Source organism: Magallana gigas, chromosome 2 (genome assembly GCF_963853765.1).
Source record: "Magallana gigas chromosome 2, xbMagGiga1.1, whole genome shotgun sequence".
Taxonomy (NCBI): domain Eukaryota; kingdom Metazoa; phylum Mollusca; class Bivalvia; order Ostreida; family Ostreidae; genus Magallana; species Magallana gigas.
Genome location: NC_088854.1, coordinates 3197781 through 3219962, shown reverse-complemented (window position 1 = coordinate 3219962; position 22182 = coordinate 3197781). Strand labels below are relative to the sequence as shown.

Genomic DNA, 22182 nt, shown 5'->3' with positions numbered 1-22182 from the left:
ATATACCCCACTGTTCATCATGGCCCTGAATGCCGATTGTAGGTCTAAATTACTGGTCAGCAACATCCGATGACGACTCAACATTGAATATGGTAATCTTGACGGGACGTTAACCGTTTAACCATTTGAGTTAAACTTATCTACATTAAAAGGAAAAAAATGCAACCTCAAAAAATGGTAGCTTTTGCTTTTGAACTTTATCATATAACGTGGTCATTTTCCAAAAATACACATATTGAACTCACTGTACGGTTTGTTTGGTGTGGGGTTTTTTTGTACCATTCACTTTTCGATTCCTTTATAAGATAACAATGTCATTTCAATACTTTTAGCATTTGTCAAATGGAAGTTAGATGAAGTAAGGATTTTAAGCAATGAACAACATTCTTACATATAAGTCGCTTTTTAACGAAAACAGACCCACAGAGCTATGAACAGTATTTTATGACAAATATTAAATTGCTGGAAACAAGATTCAAGTCCGCCCTTCCGCTTGCAAGGGCATCTTTAAATAAATGTTTGTTTACCTTCTCCCCACTCAATTTTGATCAGTTGGTAGGGATTATTTTTTAAGGTGCACGAATATTAAATAGGGCTTCTGCAATCAACTGAATGTTGACCCTCCCATCCCCCTCCCCCACCCCCACCCCCAAATAAAAATGCGGTAAAATTATCATTGGCCAGTTTGGTACTTTTTTCGACAGTTGGTTAAGAGAGGGGCAAACAAAGAGTTGTTTAAAGGTAGCCTAACTTCCAGAAAAATCAATATTTGTGTGTTTGCATGCTTGGCTCTTAACAAGTAGGACGTCGTGGTTTTGTATCTAATAAAATGAAAAGTTTGAATCGAGAAATCACTGTAATTATGTGTTTAATTCCTAACTGTAGAATTAGATAAATCTAAGTTGTTAGAAAATCTAATATGTTGTTAGAAATTGTAAATGGTTTTTTTTTTTCAATCGCTCGCTAGGCATTGTGTGAGGTGCCTGAAGAACCACACTTGTTGAATCATTACATTGATGCATCTAGCGACAATCAGAGCAAAAGAAAAAACCTACTTCATCTATGTTCTGTGTACCTGCACCATTTCAGTCCAAAATTCAAAATATTCACTGGTGAATGCATGTGTTTTATATAGGATTGCTTGTATGTCAGCAGAGCAAAGCCAAATTTTTTATTGCTTGAATAGATATACACGCTATTTATTGCTTGAATATACCTGCTCAATGAAATCGTTTTTGGATACATATGTTTCTTAAAACACCCCTGAAAAAGTGAGCGCTGACAATGGGCGTTTTTGTTTGTTGGGTTTAAAGACGTGTGGCACAGAAATGTTTTGCTGCGGAGGTTGCCTTCGGATTGTGATTTACATGGACATGAGGTTAGATGAGCAATTTGCAAGGAAAGAGGATTGACATGAGAGGATGTTATTGTGTAAATAAGTTACGCAGGAGAAATTGTACATGCAATATCGCCTTTGTCGCACTATTATGTACATGGCCATTTGAAATTATATATATTATTACTTATTAGGTTAGTTACTGAATCACTACGGAAATATATTGGGTTGATCAATCTCATAGATGGCGAGGCGAAGCCGAGCCGTCTATGAGATTGATCAACCCAATATATTTCCGTAGTGAGTCAGTAACTAACCTAATAAGTGTTTTGTTTTCCCGAGGACTATCAAGCGACATATTTATTCACAAATAGCGTTGATCTACGCAAAGCCATGTACAAGAAGCATAACGTCTCTTCCAATTTAACTTATTTAAACTCTTCAAAATTTTCAATCTCACCTTTCAACAGTCTTTTAAAATCTTTGCTTCACCCATGTTTACTTACAAAGTTTTGTTGCTATTTAATTTTAAATGTTTTCTCCCTTTCCTCTGCAGAGATTTGAGCGAATATCGACGCTGCCATTTTGTTCTGCTCCAGACAAAACAAAGTGACGTCAATATTCTAAGGGCAACTACTCTAATTTTAAAGAATTTCAAAGGGCAACTACTCCAAATACTTTAAGAACTTACGGCATGCGGTTTATGTATTAAATACTATGAAATATCGAAATGAGTAAGCGAAGCGTCGGCCAACGACGGCCATATTGCCTAATATTATTTCTCACCGAACAAATATAGAAATATATGAGGCAATCACGTGCTATGTTTAAACCAATGAAAGTGTGACATTTCAGTTCAAGGGAAAACATATATATATATATATATATATATATATATATATATATATATATATATATATATATATATATATATATATATATATATATATATATATATATATATATATATATATATATATATATCACAGAATTTGAAACACTATATTCAGACTCTCAAGGTTTTTTATCACTCTTCATAAGAAAGTCATAGTTCAATAAGATTACCTTGAGACCCTCACGTTTTTCTAGCTGATTTTTTTAATATAATGCACCACCTGAGATCGGTACATTATGGAATAATATTGTGCCTTTTCACCTTTTTAACTTAATAAACGAAGAGTACAAACTATTGATAAGAGCGTGTTGCTAACCTGAACGCGAGTTTCCCCATCAATAGTAGCTTCTTTGTAGTCAGCGAGTAAATGTCAGAGCGTCTCCTACACTAAGTATCGGGGAATTAAATCAAGACCCCATCAAACAACAGATCTAATCTATATCTATACAGAGGAAACATCATATTCCAGGAATAAAGTACTTATTTCTGAAAAGAAAGAGCAAAACTGACATTTTTGTACTATGCTCATTTGCACTTAAGGTACCTCACTACATCAGGATTTGTATCTTTTAATGCACCTTTTAAGATACTAGGCCACAAGATGGCTTGTGAACCAGATCATTAGTTCGAATCCAAATGGAGCTTTCGTTCATATTTACTGAATTAAAATTTTGAAAATCATAATTTTGTATTCAACATTGCATATTTTTCGCCCATTTGACGTATATACTTCACCATGCTCTCCATCATAATCAATTAATTTTCTGCTGATTTAAGAAACTATTCAAAGGTGTATTGGGCCACCTTAAGATTTGAATTCTTGTTCCCTGTTAATATTTTTGTCTTTCTTGACAATGTTATTTTTTACATTCATTCAGCGAAAAAGGAAGTCTTTCTTCACATGTTTACATTAATTTCCTCTTCACCTTTTTTATGCTACATCATTTGCGACTAAAGTGTCATGAAATTTCTTCTTCATGATTTAGTTTCATGTGTCAAGAATCGAAACTGAATGGAAGAATTTTTCTGTATAAATAGCTATAGACATTTTTATATTTCTACTGTATTAGTACATCGTGAATTTATAGAAATAGACCCACAAAATGCGAGATCCATCAGATATTTATCGATCTAATTCTTGTTAGATTTTTTGTCTTTTAATGAAAGAAGTACTATTTGGTTATATCACCTCGTAAGGAGGTTACCGAGAGTGGTCCTATACAGCTACGGGTGATAAGTCTGAGGCGGCAGTCATCTTTGTATTCGGCATGTTCTCTACCCCAGACGATCGGGGTTTTTTCATATCGAGGCGAAAAAACCGGTATTTCTCTTATATTTCAATCGCAATCAAATCAATAATGGGGGTCAACATTTGCTTGCCTGATATTTGCCCCCCCCCCCCCAAAAAAAAACAACTTATGACGCTCTTCATTACCACAGGAACTAATTAAATATATCTTCCGCTTCGGTTTTACGACATTAGTAGTTTAACGAGTAAACAGGCAGTGATTGAATTGAACTCAGTACCATCAATTTTTTAAATGTCTTCACGTCGCCTCTCACCCAGTGTGAGTTGAATTTAATCCCCTTTGTTTCCTCTGCGTCGTGTGATCGCGTTAGTGAATCGAACGCGATCCCTCATTGTGGTATTCCCCGTTATCTGATTAAAGATTTTTGAAGGTTTAATTAGATGATCCCTTATCAACACACCCTGATCAGGCTGGCCCGCTGTATCTTTTGTTGATTTGATTGATGAGACAAAACGCAAGCAGTAGTTTTAATTCCGATCATCCGCTAAACATCCTTCTTTTGAACGAAAATGTCTTTTTATAACTTTTCCTCGGAATCGAGTTATATCTGTGTCTTTTTCCTGACATTTAATTGTCCCTGTTAAAAATTCTCCAAATCGGATGTTAAGGAATTTTCTCCCGATATATTTTATGACTATTTGTGGGATTTTCGTCACCGAGGCTTTTAACAGATTCTCCTTAATGGTCGCGCAGCAGAAGTGTTAAATTGGTTTTATATGGGTGTACATTAAAGTATTAATATCCAATTGTTCAATCAAGGAGTTGTTGTTTTTATCAAGGTGTAATGCGACTTTATCATTGCGTTAGAAAACCGTGTAATATTAAGTCTCCTGTGTGTCTTTATAGGAGACCAATTTTAATTCTATAACACTTTGATGCAGCTAAAGTACTCCTCCACCGCGCTTTATTTGATAAAATCTAATGAAAGCAGATTTATTTAGTTCAAAGTCTCATGATACAGCGATCTTAGACTTGGAGCTTAGGTCTTTTACTTTTAGATGTTTTCAAGATTCATCAAAAATAACAATTTGCCCTCGTCTTTTAACAATGCACATGTAACGAATACTTCTCCCCAAAAGAATTATAATGGACGGAAGCATTCAGTTACTCGGTGTTAGAGGCCCTAGGTTGGAATTCAACAGTAATAAACCTGATATATATTGGACGTTTTTTTTCTATTTGTAAGGAATTCATTCAGTTCCTTGATCCAACTTTTATAGGTTCTAGGTTCCTTATTCCAGCAAAGGAAGAATACTTGCTAAAGAATACAACACTTTCTGTCAACGAGGAGTTAAGTGTCAGTCTCTAGAAAGTGATATCAACCGCTGCCTACATTTGATATTTATTATACACTAAGTACTTAACTTGTTTTACCTATATATTAAAACCGGATGGTTTTAACTTTTCTTATTCTGACTAATAGTGATCGCATACAACCAGGTTCTCCTCAATTAGTTTTACGACCTTCTTATACAACCATAGCCACCAGGTATTACCTATATTTATACAACCATAGCCACCAGGTATTACCTATATTTATACAACCATAGCCACCAGGTATTACCTATATTTATACAACCATAGCCACCAGGTATTACCTATATTTATACAACCATAGCCACCAGGTATTACCTATATTTATACAACCATAGCCACCAGGTATTACCTATATTTATACAACCATAGCCACCAGGTATTACCTATATTTATACAACCATAGCCACCAGGTATTACCTATATTTAGCCAAACAATCAAATTCTGCAACTGAATTCTACATCCAATATCCTCCAGTGCTTTCCTCGTCAATCCCGAATGAAAAAAAATATTTCAATTTTGCATACAAGCGAAAGGCAAAATTAAATTCCATTTATTATCTCAACAGATGTCACGTTTTATACAATACTTAGTATACTAAATAAGTTCAAGAACCAATAAATCTAATTCTGCAAATGAAAATAAATACATTGCCCTCTCTCATTTACACCGATAGGATTTATGATTCAGACCGATATACTGTCTAAGAAATCTATTATCCCAATTAGAGAACGTCTTGATCAAAGGAACAGAAATGTCTTACATCATCTACACGGCCTGCGACATACAGGTAGCGACCCGACAGCCCTCGGTGGGCCTGATGTGAGGACTTCAGCTGTGTAAATGGGTTTTATCCTCTCCATTTTGTCGGCACTGATGGTCGCCAGCTTAATATATGTTCATCACCATTAATCCTCCCAAATCATTTTTAATTTCCGCCGCATCTCTTCCGTCGGTAGATAATTCACGCCTGATGGATGCTTCTCCATGTTCAAGAAAACGGAATGAATTCAATACGAGGCTTTTCCTCCGTGAAAATAATTCTTGAGTATGAAGTGATAATGGTATTAATTTTCTGCCTTATTTTAAGTGTTGACAGTTACTTCTTTCGGTCTGTGCTTTCAAACGCAAGGTACATAAAAACCCAAAAGTCATTACATGTATTTGAAGGATTCTCGTTTTCAAATCGACGTAAATACACGCTGTTCATTTTCTTATCAGTTTTTTTTATTTCAGTTTATTTTTTCAGAGAAAAATGAGAGAGAGAGAGAGAGAGAGAGAGAGAGAGAGAGAGAGAGAGAGAGAGAGAGAGAGAGAGAGAGAGAGAGAGCGTGTGTGTGTGTGTGTGTAGGTTACGTTTCCATTACCCGCCTGCGAGCTTTTTAATCACTTCATTCAGAAAAACCGCATATATTTTTTTCTAAGCCATTTTTCATGAGACATCTTTGCAGGCATCTTACATCATTCCCACGGTATTCATTTCTTTGATACAAACTTTATTTTTTGTTCCCTAAGAATTCTTTTAAATTGATTTAAGAGCCGATTTCAAGCCTTCATTTGTTGAAATTGAATATCTTGGAGATTATCAAGTTTACAATATTTGGTTTACAGCTCTGCATGTCCATTTTGTTAAAGATTTCTTTTATTGGTGAAAGTAGTTGGCATTAAATAGAAGAATCAGTCGTAAGGGCATCTGCATATTGAGTCAACCTCTGCTGCATGTATAAGTATCAATGCATCTACTAAAAGTTTAAAAATCAGTGATCAATGATATCAAATGCAATACTAAATTCATTTTCATTTTTACCGGCGTTTTTGTTAATATTTGAATATTGTAAGAACATTGTATAAATATGACCAGGAGATCATAACAATAACAATAAATAGTTCATCAACTTAAAAATACAAAAGAAAGATAAAATTAAAACAAGTTTCCTATCAAACTGTAGCTTGAATGATATCGCCGCGTTATCTATTCATAACTACGCCTAACTGTTCCCATACTCTCCCTTGTTTTAATCACCTCAATATTCTAACGCTCTCCAATGATAACCACGCCTCAATATTCTTACGCTCTCCAATGATAACCACGCCTCAATGTTCTAACTCTCTCCAATGAATACCACGCCTCAATGTTCTAATGCTCTCCATGCAATGATAACCACGCCTCAATGTTCTAACGCTCTCCAATGATAACCACGCCTCAATATTCTTACGCTCTCCAATGATAACCACGCCTCAATATTCTTACGCTCTCCAATGATAACCACGCCTCAATGTTCTAACGCTCTCCAATGAATACCACGCCTCAATGTTCTAATGCTCTCCATGCAATGATAACCACGCCTCAATGTTCTAACGCTCTCCAATGATAACCACGCCTCAATGTTCTAACGCTCTCCAATGAATACCACGCCTTAATATTCTTACGCTCTCCAATGATAACCACGCCTCAATGTTCTAACGCTCTCCAATGATAACCACGCCTCAATGTTCTAACGCTCTCCAATGATAACCACGCCTCAATGTTCTAACGCTCTCCAATGAATACCACGCCTTAATATTCTTACGCTCTCCAATGATAACCACGCCTCAATGTTCTAATGCTCTCCAATGATAACCACGCCTCAATGTTCTAACGCTTTCCGATGATAACCACGCCTCAATGTTCTAATGCTCTCCAATGATAACCACGCCTCAGTGTTCTAATGCTCTCCTTTGATAACCACTCCTCAATATTCTTACGCTCTCTAATGATAACCACGCCTCGATGTTCTACACTCTCCAATGATAACCACGCCTCAAAATTCTAACTGTCTCCCAAATAATCACTCCTCATTTTTAATGTTTCATTTCTCTCTTTCCTAATTTCTTTCTTTTTCTTTCTCTCTAAATCCTTAATTTTGTCCTCGTTTACAACCCACATCTTTTAAAATGTTTTTGTTTTCCCTTAAAAACCACGCATCATCGTTTTTGCACTTAACTAAAACAAACAAAATTTAATGTGTCGCACTCTAACTTTATAACCACGCCTTCATGTTCCCTCAATCCCCTACATCATTGTTCCTTCAATAACAAAACCTCGATGTTCCCTCAATCTCCCCTTAAAAACCACACCTCGATGTTTCCTTATTCTCCCCCTCATTAACCACACCTCGATGTTCCCTCATTTTCCCCTTAGTAACTACACCTTGATGTTCCCTCATTTTCCCCTCAGTAACTACAACTCGATGTTTCCTCAATCTCCCCTCAATAACCACACCTCGATGTTCCCTCAATCTCCCCTCAATAACCACACCTCGATGTTCCCTCGTTCTATTCTCAATAACCAAACCTCGAAGTTCCTTCATTCTCCCTTCAGTAACCACACCTCGATGTTCCCTCATTTTCCAATCAATGACCAGACCTCGATGTTTCCTCATTCTCTCCTCACTAACCACACCTCGATGTTCCATCATTTCCCCTCAATAACCAAACCTCGACGTTCTCTCATCCTCCCCTCAGTAACTACACATCAATGTTCCATTAATCTCCCCACACCAATGCCCCTTTAATAATCACACCCCATTGTTCCCTCAATCTCCCCTTAATAACCACATCTCAATGTTTTCGCTCTCCCCTCAATAATCACACCTCAATTGTTCCCCACCCCCATAATAATCACACCTCAATGTTTTCGCTTTCCCCTAAATATTTTCGCTCCCCTCAATAATTAAATTTCAATATTTTCGCAGTCCCCTAAATAATCACACCTCATTGCTTCCTCAATCTTCCCTCATCATAACGCCTCTATATTTTCCTGATCTCTCTCTCTCTCTCTCTCTCTCTCTCTCTCTCTCTCTCTCTCTCTCTCTCTCTCTCTCTCTCTCTCTCTCTCTCTGACGACATCATCTCAGCACTCCCGCACTCTTACATCTCAACAACACCTTGCACATATTTGACGACAATGCGGTACATCCGGACTCCTATTTCATAACAACAAGTTCTGTACACCGTCCCCAGATAATGTTATTAGAATGTTGTAAATAACGATCCCACTAATGGGGATCTGATAGATAATGACGGAGAGCTCTGTGTCGATGTCACGGGCTTAGTGACCGCCGGGTTCGGCCTTAATGGACAGTAGTCGAGGTAGTTGACATAATTAGTATTTATAAGCGTAAAAACATGCTAGCCATCGTGTGGCCACTCGCTAACATTGGCTTTGTCCAGAGTCTGTCATTAGTCTGTTCAATATCAATATCGACTGCTAATTGATGACGTCACGCGAGCTGAGTATGCACGCACTGGTCATAACATGATCCTTTCTCTATCCATGGTTCTTTCTTGGGCCAAATTAATCCAGAAATCACTAATATACTAGCATTGCATTTGAAATTTAAGAAAGTTATAAGCATTGGATTTAATAACTCCAATATCTTATTTTACAGATGCCACGATACAACAACTGCTCGTATGTCTTGTGTGCCATCACCACCATCATATTTGCCATAATTGCCACGTCAGAGTCACGTGACCTCTCCGAATCAGATCTGATGAATTTCATTTCCACCGATCAAGACCGTGACTTTAAAGTACTGAGTCAATTATTAAAAGCGGAAGTTTTGAAGCGGAAACTGAGAGATCTTTCTTTGGATAGTAATGATATCGATCTATCCGATGAATTAATGAACGAACTATCATCAGAAAAGAGAAGACGACAGTATCTCCCTTCGTTACTAACAGTCAGAAAACGGAAAGTATTTTGGCAGCCGATGCCTTATGTACCTCATAACGCCAGACATAACTCACGTGATAAAGACGCGGGAGCGAGTAACGACATTCCTAACAGTGCTGCGATACTCCGATATGGATAGGTCCATGGAGAAGTTTCAAGGACAAGCAACATGTCCACACTGTCTCATGATACTTTCGCATCTTCGAAATATCCCACGAGTTTTGATCTATGTTTAAAATATTTGCACATCAATTTCCCCCTTTCAATTTACAGAAAGCATTTGTATATTCTAACATGAATTAAAGAGGTTGTACATGTAGAACATAAACTTTTCAATTTACAGATATGTAAATATTAAAATGCTTTTACTTACGTTTTACGTGTTCTAGTTACCATGGTTCGTAGAATACAGACAACTGCATCTTTGCCTCAACTTTGTGTCATGTTGTAAATTTTGAATTTACCGGGTGGCAGTAAATACAAAATTTACAACGTCACTGCCACCCGGTAAATCCAAAATTTACAACACGACATTTGCGTTACTCTTTGACGTTATTCAAATACATTCACGATATCTCAATGTGAAAAAAAATAATTCGATCGTGTTCGAACCACGAACTCGTCACTTTAGATCAATTGGTCCGCGAGGAAAAATTCCCTTACTTTGGCACATTATTTAGTAGTGTCAGTTCTCAAAGTGACAAACTGTATCCAAGTAACTTTAATAATTAATGTTTACATTGTTATGTGAATACTCTTGGCCTTTTCACAGCGCATGGGCACACATACAAACACCATCACGCGTTTTGAATATATTTGTATATTGTAACATTAAATGTAACGTTAAAACTTACATAACAAATTTAATATGTAATTATAAAAAAAAATCGTTTAATCATATCTATTCGTTGATAATAACGTTTTTCTCTACAAAAGCTTCTGGCACTATTTTTCAAGTCGCGGAAGCAAACTAAATAACATGTTAATATAGCTGTTCCAAACATGTTTCATACCCTTACTAAGAGAGTATATAAAAGCTATAATTAAAGCAACGATACACAAATACTTCATAAAAATAAACATCGACATGAATATAAGTATAAGCATTGAATGCTAATTTTGGATGTTGTCGGTCCTATAACATACCAAGGATGTGCAGACAAATAATCATATCTCGCTAACGAGTGCGCGGTATTCAGTCTGCGCAGCCTTGGTGTAATAGGACCGGCGACATCCAAATATAAGCATTCAGTACTTAAGTAAATGTTGTTCATGCCAGTCTGACGGTAGCGATGTTTATATATTACGCAACCCAATGATGCTTTCTTCAATGCTCTCAACCATAAGAAAGCCAATATGGACAGCTAAACTTAAAAGAATGCATTTTACTACACACATATACAGGTAACCTCTAGCACAAAAATACGTAATTTTGTTTGGAAAAGGAGAAGAGCGTGCAATGCTGTCGAATCCCCCGCAGCTAAGATACTAAAACAACTTAGTAACGTATATCTACGAAAGACGAATAGGGCCACTTAAAAAAAATATTTTTATCTCGTAATTACGAGAAAAGATCTCGTTATTACGAGTTAATTATCTCGTTATTACGAGAAAAGATCTCGTAATTACGAGAAAAGATCTCGTTATTACGAGTTAATTATCTCGTTATTACGAGAAAAGATCTCGTAATTACGAGAAAAGATCTCGTTATTACGAGTTAATTATCTCGTTATTACGAGTTAATTATATCGTAATTACGAGAAAAGATCTCGTAATTACGAGAAAAGATCTCGTTATTACGAGTTAATTATCTCGTAATTACGAGAAAAGATCTATTTTTGAAATGGCGCGTTTCATTATTCTATTCTTTTTATATAAAGTGTATGAACTACTGCAATGTCTATTAATATACACTTACTTAGCATGATCATCGTTCAAAACGCATAATTTGATATAAAATCGGACCAAGCAGTTTTAAAGAAATTTCAGAAGAATTAGCAAAGCAAATTGATTAAAAAATTCATTGAACTGTATGTCAATAATTAAGAAGGATACGTGTTATTTTTTTTCAGACTCCAAAATGTTTATATAAAATCAATTATTTTCAATATACATGTAGGTTGTGTATGAACATATAAAACACAAATTCGGGTAATTTTAAGTGGCCCTATTCGTCTTTCGTACAAATCCAATCATTTTGATATGTAGAAATTAATGAATAATGATCGTTGTTATATTTCAATATTGATCAAAATTGAATCAACGTTTCTGGAATGAAAAAGATAGACTTAAAGTGTGATCCAGTCGAATTCTTTTTCAGAAACGCACCATTTTATATAGATCTTTTCTCGTAATAACAAGATCTTTTCTCGTAATAACGAGAAAATTAACTCGTAATAACGAGAAAATTATCTCGTAATAACGAGATCTTTTCTCGTAATAACGAGAAAATTATCTCGTAATAACGAGATCTTTTCTCGTAATTACGAGATCTTTTCTCGTAATAACGAGATAACTAACTCGTAATAACGAGATCTTTTCTCGTAATAACAAGATAATTAACTCGTAATAACGAGATCTTTTCTCGTAATTACGAGATAAAAATATTTTTTATGTGGCCCTATTCGGCTTTCGTATATATCTCATATAGTAGAATTTTACATCTGAAGGTGTGCACCAGTACATGTACAATATAGAACTGCATTACCTGACCATTAACAAACATACATTTATACTTTACACTTTTCCCTTTAGTTTCATTTGTTTTTTAATATTGCAATCTGATCTCAAACAATCTCTTACTGTATCAGCGCTATTGTTTATTTGACATTATTTGGCCTGAGCAAGAACATAATATATATTTTTTATCGCTATTTGAAGGGTTTTAAATATTTTTCAAAGTAGTTCTATTATATAAAAATTGAGAAAAAAACGTTTATTCATAAGAAAGCAAAGCGCAGTAATTAAAAAGAAAACGCCCACTATGATTCGAACACTCTCTCAGCCATGAGGTACTGTCCACAATCATCCGCCTGTCACACTGAGCACTTTGACACATATCAATCCCGGTGAATGATTTTTCTAGTTTGACCCTTAAAGACAAAGTTTCATGTTTTTGTGAAAACCACGAATTTTGACCCATAATGGGTCTAGATTCCACTCTAATAAATAATAAAAAATGAAAATTTATTCTTTTTAAAAAAGTACTTTTAGGATGGAGTCTTGACCCATTCATACAAACAATTTGCAATTTATCACAGTGAATGGTCAAGATTTAGGTATAAAATGTCGTGTGGTTTAATTTGGAAACCAGTATCTCTTGTGATTACAGATTGAATGCACGTTATTGAAAAATCGCCTTGAAATTTTTGTATAAACAATGTATACATGAACAAGCAAAAAATGAGTAGTTTAGCATTTGTTAAATTCTTTTTTATTGATCCAGATGAGGGATATTTAACGCCTTGTAAGCCCCCGTCCTTTTGTCACGTGACTGATGTGACGGGTCTGTTCACATGAATTTTCTTGCGAGACACCATAGGCCGTGTACATGTTTACCCTACGTATGACAATAATGTTTTAATGTCATAAATTCTAGTTGGCTGACGTCGGTCACGTGATGACCGTCAATGTCGCTTTAACGTCAACAGTCAAGTCAAATCCATACTAAGATTTTGAGACAAAAAGGGGGTTGGGGAGGGGAGGTTTATTCTTATTTTCTTGAGTGCATCTGTCAAGAAACCATGTAAAGAAGTCTTTGGTGAAGTAAATTCCTCCCAAACTGGTATACACGAAGCATATGGTTCGTAATGACATACTGGGGTCGGTATATTCCATCGTTTAGTGTGCAATAGATACTGAACAATTCTTGAATCATTTACTGTAGTATTGTTTTTAAAGTAAAAAAATATCACGTTGTATAGTTCATTTTCTCTATAGTTTACCTCATATTTAGCTGGTAATCATGTAATAAACAAAATTAATATAGGTCCTGTGATCGAGCATTCTGCTGATCAGAGTTAATTATAAAGAGAGCGTGTTTGGTTATGATCCGACAGACCACCTACGTGCACTTGTATCTTTCTGCTTACAAACAAGATGCAAACATAAACACCATTTTACTTACTCTATTGGATATTTCTCAGTATTAATCATACAATATCAACTGAAATGAGACATTTCATAGTTTACAGTCTCTTTCATTGCCTCTGAGCCTAACAAACAACACAATTTACATACACATATTTATTCTTCATTTTACCACAGAGTACCACTGATCTATCATGCACATTTGTAGTCCCTTCCCATTTACACACAGCCCCCTGTCAGCCGTCGTCATCAGAAATCTCCACCACACTTCCCGTGGCACTCCCCGATACACTGGCGTTGTCATTGGCAACACTGCCCAGTCCGACTGACTCCACATCTCCACCTTCTTCGTCCTCCTCTTCATCATCATCCTCATCCTCTTCTGCCACAAAATCCTCATCCTTCTCATTGTCCCCATCATTGTCTTCATCATCTTCTTCCTCCTCCATCACATCTTCCACTGTCTGGACTTCCACTTCCTTTTCCTTTTTCTTCTTTTCATTAGCTTCTTTCTTGTTTTTCTGTTCATTTCTGTAAGCTATAGGAACAATCTAATTTTAAAGTACACATTTAAATCTGTTAAACCTCTAGAAAACAATTCACAAGACCTTAAGGTGAAATGCTACACCATACTTTTATTTTATGGATTGTTATCTAATAAATCATGTCCAGAAATGTCAATTAGATGTATTTTCATTTTCTTAAAATAATTTATGAAAATAAAAAAAACATCTTTTTTTTTCATATATAAATATGATTACTGTAAGAGCATACATTTCAGAAATGATACTCAAATGATCCATAAAACAAAATTTTGGTTGCATTCATCTTAATTCCCATATAGTCTTACACACACAATGGCTCAATTAACAAATGAAAAGGCAACATAAAGAGAAACTTTATCTTCCTGATAAAGCATGGGTTATATGAAAAGAACCATTACCTGCTTAACAAAGCAAGGGTTATACCAAAGATAACTATTACCTTCTAAACAAAGCAAGGGTTATACCAAAGATAACCATTACCTTCTAAACAAAGCAAGGGTTATACCAAAGATAACCATTACCTTCTAAACAAAGCAAGGGTTATACCGAAGAGAACCATTACCTTCTAAACAAAGCAAGGGTTATACCGAAGAGAACCATTACCTTCTAAACAAAGCATGGGTTATACCTAGAAAACTGTTACCTTCTAAACAAAGCATGGGTTATACAAAAGATAAATATCACTTTTTAAACAAAGCTGGGTTATACATATATTTATAAAAGTTACAGAAAACATGTGTTTGTTTTGAATTAAGTGGGCGTGTGGATATTACATATCGATTGGCTGTTTACGAGTGTTTACGGGTGAATAGGGTGATTTAATCTGTGCTACGCATGACTTGTACACATATAAAGTAGAATTCAGGTTTTTTAAGTTATTCAAAGTTCGATGCCACTTTGCAACAGACTATCCCCACACACCCTTCCCAAATGATAACATTGAATTTCTGTCAGTTTTGTTTTTACATGATTTTTTCTTCTTTTTTAGAATGAGATGCTTGTACATGTTTATGAAAGTAAAGAGACTGAGAGCCATTTACTTTGTACTATATTATACATGTATATGATTATTAAAGTCTGTTGCATTCGTGCATGCAAGCTCATCCTATAAATTACTGTGGAATCATTTAATTTCGTGGGGGCCAATTTTCGAGGATTGTGGGTTTTTTGCTTGTTCGTGGGGATCTAATTTCGTGGATGAGTCAGTTTTCAGTTTCAGTAGGTAAACCAAACCTTTTATGATTACTTTTCATTGAGGATCTAAATTCATGGGTGAGAGCTACCCACGAATACCACAAAAATTGAGCCACCACGAATTCTAATGATTCCACAGTATGTGTTGTGTTTTATTTTATAAGTAATTTATGTTCGGTTGAACTGGTGAATAAGAACATAACAAAGAGAACCGTTACCTTCTAAACAAAACATGGTTTATACCAAGAAAACCATTACCTTCTACATAAAGCATGGGTTTTACCTAGAAAACCGTTACCTTCTAAACAAAGCATGGGTTATACCAAAGAGAAATATCACTTTCTAAACAAAGCATGGGTTATACAAAGAGAACCGTTACCTTCTAAAACAAAGCAAGGGTTATACCAAAGATAACCATTACCTTTTTAACATTGCATGGGTTTTACCTAGAAAACCGTTACCTTCTAAACAAAGCATAGATTATACCAAAGATAAATATCACTTTCTAAACAGAGCATGGGTTATACACAGAGAACCATTACCTTTTAAACAAAACATGGTTTATATGAAAAGAACCATTACACATTCTAAATAAAGCATAGGTAAACACAAAGAAAATCATTCCCTTCTAGACAAAACATGGGTTACACAATTAGAATCAATACCTTCTAAACAATGCTTAAGTGGATCCTCAAACTGATCAAACTCCATTTCCTCCATGGCGCTGATGACATCATTGGCGTTTATGGTCTTCCTCTTTGCCTTCATGGCGTAGTTATTAGAGCATGATGTAGCATACAAAACAAATACACTCGCAGCTTTAGATATTGCTAGTCGGGCTTCTTTAGAAACATTTACACCATCTGGAATCTGGGTGAAAAGTAAGAAACTTGTGTTAAAATTAAAACTTTGTTTGTTACAGTAAAACCATCAATTGCAATGGTTTAAAGTTAAATAATATAAATTAAAGGATATTAGTTGTTCTTTTAAAAGATAACAAAAAAATTGCTGAAATATTGTACATATAAACATTTATTGGTATTCATGTGCAATACATATTTAAAATGTCAGACTAATTGTCTGCTTTCATCCACATTAGGCTTTATTGTGAAAAACTAGTTGTTGCAAAGAAGATTATAAATAGCTTATTGAACATCAAATATAGGTTAAAGTTTTCAAAATTGATATAAGTATGTATTAGATTCACTGACCAACTATTTTTTTTTTTTAAACATATAAATAATATACATACAGCATCTTTGATGATCCTAGTGACAACAGCATTGGGGAGGTTTAAATCTTCAGGTCGCTCTGCCATTTTCAGTAAATAAGGTACTTATTTTCTTCTTCCTTGATATCATAAATCCTTAAAGAAATAGAGATGAGCTGAAAGAGTACTTCAAGAAATTCCTTCACACAGTCAGTTACACAATCAAAGATTATAGATATCAAAAGTTCAGAACCATCAGAAAAACATCTCGGTTTAAATACATTCAAATTCCAGATGTTTTAAAGTATCTTCTCATTGACAATACGTATTCCATTTCAAATGATCTTCTACTTTGTTTGCTTAACTAAACATGATTTTTGCAAACTTGATTTTGAGATTCATGAGCAAAAGGATTTTCAGTGAATTAGTCAAAATTCATTTCTTAACAAAAAATAAAAAGGCACAATTAACAAATGAAGTTGGAACATCTATTAAACGGTCTTGAACTGATTCAGGAGCAGTAACTCCAAAATAATGAGTGTAACTCAACTCTTCATATAACTATCAACAGTAAATCATTTACTGATTCTAAGCATTACAAATATCAAATTGATTTTCTTGGTACACTTACATGTAAGTACAGAGTGATTATCATAATTATTGGTGAGCACCTGCTTATCATGCTGAGACCCGATTTTAAAACTAAATGAGCGCCACTCTTATTTCAATAAAAGCAGGATTATTGGTTTCTTTTTGGTTTAAATTTATTTCAGTTGAAAGTGGTTATCTTCCCACTGCTACAAAATAGATTGCTTGTTAAAAAAAAAAACCCACATACTCTTAAAATGCTTTATCACTTTTATTCGCATGGAAAATTTAAAGAAAAGTAAATAGTCTTTAAATCTATCAATCTGCATGACATTACATAAATTTTAAAGCTGCTTGGTCCGATTTTATATCAAATTTTATGCACGCTTTTAAACGATGGTTATGCTTAGTATATGTATTATAATAGACATTGCAGTACTTTTTACTAGTCAATAAAGCCAAATTTCAACGAAGAAAAATACGTACAAAATTTGCTAACAAACAAACGACATAAAAGGGTACCGCGTTATTTCGCCTCATGTTAAATTTCACCCAACGACGAGACGGGTATGGTTGTATTACGACTTTGACATCGCATTAAATAAAGCTGCCTAAATGGACATAATCAGACAAATTACAAATAAACATGTGTACGTTTTGTTCGCTAATATTTCTGAAGTTTGCTTTCTTTACAATCGATGCATAGCATGCGGGTTGAACAACCCCAATCATTCGGGGGACGAAACCAAGCGGTTTCCTTTTCTTAAATTCACGTGATGCACTTTGGTTTGTTTTTTTGTTTGCCCAAAAAGAAATTATTTTTATTTACTTTGAAAATTTCTAACTTTAAAAGGAGACTGATTCTGCTCGTGTAAATAGGAGAAAGTCCATAACTTTCTAAGATAATTGGTTTGTATGGAAAAAAATTTGATACTGTAATAACAAAAAAATCGGACCAAGCTAGTGTTTCAGAATCGGACAGAAAACACTATCGATTATCGAATCGAATCGGAAACACCATTTCGATTCATAATCGAAAATAATCGGAGATTTTCAACTTACTGAATTTATAGTTACATCTATTAATTATGTACACGTACTTATAGTATATTCAAGCAAATATAACTAACATAGGCATTTGCAAAATGAACTTTAATAAATATGGTCATAAATGCACTTCTGTTTCAAACCTCTATTATTATTATTATTATTAAATCATAAACAAGAAGTTATTTTTCAGCTAGATAGATTTTGTTTCGAGATAAATAACACAATAAGTCAATAGAAGTTTTGTATTTCAATATAGGGCATTATAGGCATTCAGCTTTTGCAGATTAAAAGTTTCTGTTATGTGACAGAGTGTTATTACTATTATAACAATTAAAGCCGTAGTAAGTTATGAACTTTCTGTTCAAGTATCAATTTTTTATCAGAAAAAATACAGAACATGTACCAGGTATTTACCACTATTCAGTTTTCAATTTTTCACGAGTACAAATCCATATTCATTTTCAAAAACACTATTGTGTCCTCCTAAGACCATCTCATTCTAGATCTTGGATTTTAAATCATCGTAAACGGTGATCATAAAAAAAAATTAATTTATAAAATAGAACTGGCAAACTTCACTGACCGCGCAAAGCAACAAAACATGTCTAACATGTGACGTGCAAGTCGTGGTGTGAAGCTGACATTTTTTTTCTGTTTACCTTTTTTGGCATACGATTTTCTACAGAGTTTGCAGAATAACTGACTACCACCACATATAAGTTCTGTCTACTTTTTTTTCGTAGTGAAGCCAAACTATTTCCATACAACCTACCGGGAAGTCCGAAATATCTGACGTTTACCTGGCTTTTAAACGATTTTGATATTTTACTTGCCTGGCATGTTAAATATCAAAATCGTTTAAAAAGCCAGGAAAACGTCAAATATTTCGGACTACCGACCGGGTTGTCCTTAGTTAAGGGTAGATCTGAGACCCTGTCGTCGCGTCCTGCCCACTTTGCTCAGCCATTTTAACTTTGAACTTTATTTAGAGTTATCGTTCTTTTCGGAAATTAAAAACTGCATAGAACCGGCACAAAACGGATTTGTTTACCGCGAGTTCAAATTTTAGTCAAATGTTTACCGACTATCGATGTCAGCTTTCAGCTATCGATTGTCGGCATCGGTAGCAGTCTAACGACGATTTTTCGATCGTCGGCGACTATCGCTGAATCACTAGACCAAGCAGCTTTAAATGTTGTTCAATAAATTGTTTTATTTGAGTACTACTAATCTTAATTTTTCTATTTCATGATAGCAAATTGAATTATTAGAAATAAATTTAATAGCAACAAAATTTATTCAAGTAATATTAAAAACTTGGTTGGGGCAGTTTATGTTTCTTTAAAAAGTGGTTTGTTAAGCTTTAACCTTCCAACCCAGCATATACTCGTTAAATTCTTAAGCTTTTGAATTTATTCCTATAACCATGGCAACGTTAGTGAACAAATTTTTAAAATATATTAATACCTCAGGGTTTGACATCAAGGCACGTCCGACCGACATTGTCTAGTAAACGATAGGTCTGGTCGGGTTAAATGTCTGTGTACTAGCCCGACTGGTTGTGTGAAAAAAATGTGTGCACATACTTAAATTCTACAAACCGTAATTTAAGTACAACCCAAGGACTAACCTAGAGGATGAAGTGGGGGAAATACTCACTTTTCGATCGGTAACTTCGCCGGAATTTCCTCTGGAAGAAAAGTCCAAGTCGCCCTTGTACACAGAGTTCATATAATCGTGCAAATTAACCCCAAGGGCAATAAAATGATAATTATTTAATTCTAAAGACGTCTTCACAAACTCAGTTTATGCCTCTTGTGATTAATTAATCTAGTCTGTCTTATCTTTAGGGGTTATAAATACGGGTGATGCAACGACATGCTGTACAAAACGATGTTTATTACTTGAAGGCTAGTGTTGAAATAATATTTCAACACTAGCCTTCATTAAACAGTGAATTTGTTGGTAACTTATAATTTAAACTAAATAAACTTGATAAATTTTTTTTCAATTTTTAGAATTTGTTTTATTTTTAATCATAATGACTTGTTTCTATTAAATCTTATTTAAATTATTAAAGTTTAAATCTGTGTATATCATCATTATTGTTATGCCATTGTCAAGTAATGAAAGTCTCCCCAATTTCTCAAACTTCTCCATGTTTCTCTGTTAAGGAGAAGTAAGGGAAGTCTCCCTAAAGTTTTGTTGGTCCCTGGTCAGCCATTGAATACTTGTATCATTATTAGTGCAGTTTGAATAAAATTAAATCTTAAATATAGTGTTTGAATGATTCATTATTGGCAAAGATAAACCAATACAATTAAACAGAAACAGGTATTTAATATTTTATGTTTGTCATTACTTTTAGTTTATTTTTGTCAAAATTGGTCAGGGCTAGAAGTAAAAGAGTCAGGGCTAGTGAAAAATTGCTGAAGTAGCCCGACTGGTCTAGTAATTCAAAAACTTAATGTCAAACCCTGTACCTGCAATAGACCCCCCCCCCCCCCCACACACACACACCACCTCAAATTGTTACTAAAATACAAATTATGTCATGTAACGTTAGCGAAAAGGACATTGTCATTTTTCTACAACCAATTATACCTGCGATTGAGACCAAACAAGACGTGTATAAACACTGTCACGTAACTATTCCAAGCTGTAAACATGATAAAAACACCGGCATGCCTTACGAGAAAAGGATTAAACATAACTAAAGCTGTATGCTAGTTTGTTACAACATTCAGCTGACATACCATAGAATCCATGAGATTTATCCTACAAATTATCTGATGAATAGAATGACCATATCATCACATGTATGCTTTTGTTATTTTCAGTTTGATTTCCCGCATTTTCTCCACGAACCGGAAGTGTCCTTCCATTAGACAATTCGTAGAATAAATCATTCCGTTTCAAAAAGACCAAAAAATTTCTCGTATCTTTATATTTAATTAATAAAAGTATATAACTATTTGTAGTACAATCATCTAAATCTATTCCAGTATTCCATTTTCATTTTCATAAAAGTTACAAACGTGACGAATAAATTTTAATTAAGGTCTTATACCTTTTATGTTTCTTTTAAAACTTGAAAGTGAAATTGTCCGAAAACACACATTGGTTACTTTTTATGAATTAATTCTAAATTATCTCTTCTTTAATTATTATTCTGAGTAACATTAAATTTGTCTCTTTCGTTTTAAAATTAGAGACAGAGGTTTTGACATTCGTTTTCTGACTAAAATATGCATATTTCATCAAAATCTAATAAGCATTGATTGCAAGCGCTGTGTTTAAAATACGATTACGGATTACACTATAACCACAAAGACGAATCTCCCAAACAAAATTCAGAAATAAACCTTTGAAACCAATTGATCTATATGACCCATTTGTTTTTTGGTAGGTTGTCTCACAAGCAGTAGACCCGCGAGCTACCTTAACTTGAAGTGAACTTTTAATTTCTTTGAATGGGTAACATATTGAATGTGTACAATCATGATAATAAAAGTTGAATTTTAGATTTTAAAAGAATAATTTTAGACATATATTCCTGAGTGAAAGCCTCCGTCAGACTTTTTCTAAAGATTACAACAGTGAAATTTAAAGTATTTTAGATATTGAAAAAAGGAAAACATGTATAAAAACCTGGATGTTATTATCTATACTATACATGTGTATGGTTAAAACAAAATGATGTCTTAATGTGTTGAGACCATTGTTGATGGTTCTAGCAAACTTCGGGGCTGTAGCTCTTAGCGATTAGAGCGAGAATTAGAACGGGAATTAATTGGGATAGCGTCGGAACTTCATAGGAATAGTAGCGATGATTTTTTTCTAATTCTTTTCTAAAACTAATCACATTGTCAAACTAGCCTTGCATAAAGATAAAATGGATATGATTGTTTTGTTTCGTTCAATTTAGTAAAA

General features: G+C 34.4%; 1 protein-coding gene across 1 annotated transcript; it reads right to left on the bottom strand.

Annotated features, from left to right (window-relative positions):
- Positions 1–13803: 13803 nt before the first annotated feature.
- On the bottom strand, positions 13804–21155 carry LOC105331310 (DNA polymerase epsilon subunit 3). The gene is made up of 4 exons (XM_011433437.4): positions 21006–21155; positions 16654–16767; positions 16067–16271; positions 13804–14200 (listed from the first exon to the last, which is right to left on the bottom strand). Exons 2-4 carry the CDS (start codon positions 16717–16719, stop codon positions 13899–13901), a joined length of 573 nt encoding a protein of 190 aa, XP_011431739.3. The 5' UTR covers positions 16720–16767; positions 21006–21155; the 3' UTR covers positions 13804–13898.
- Positions 21156–22182: the final 1027 nt, after the last annotated feature.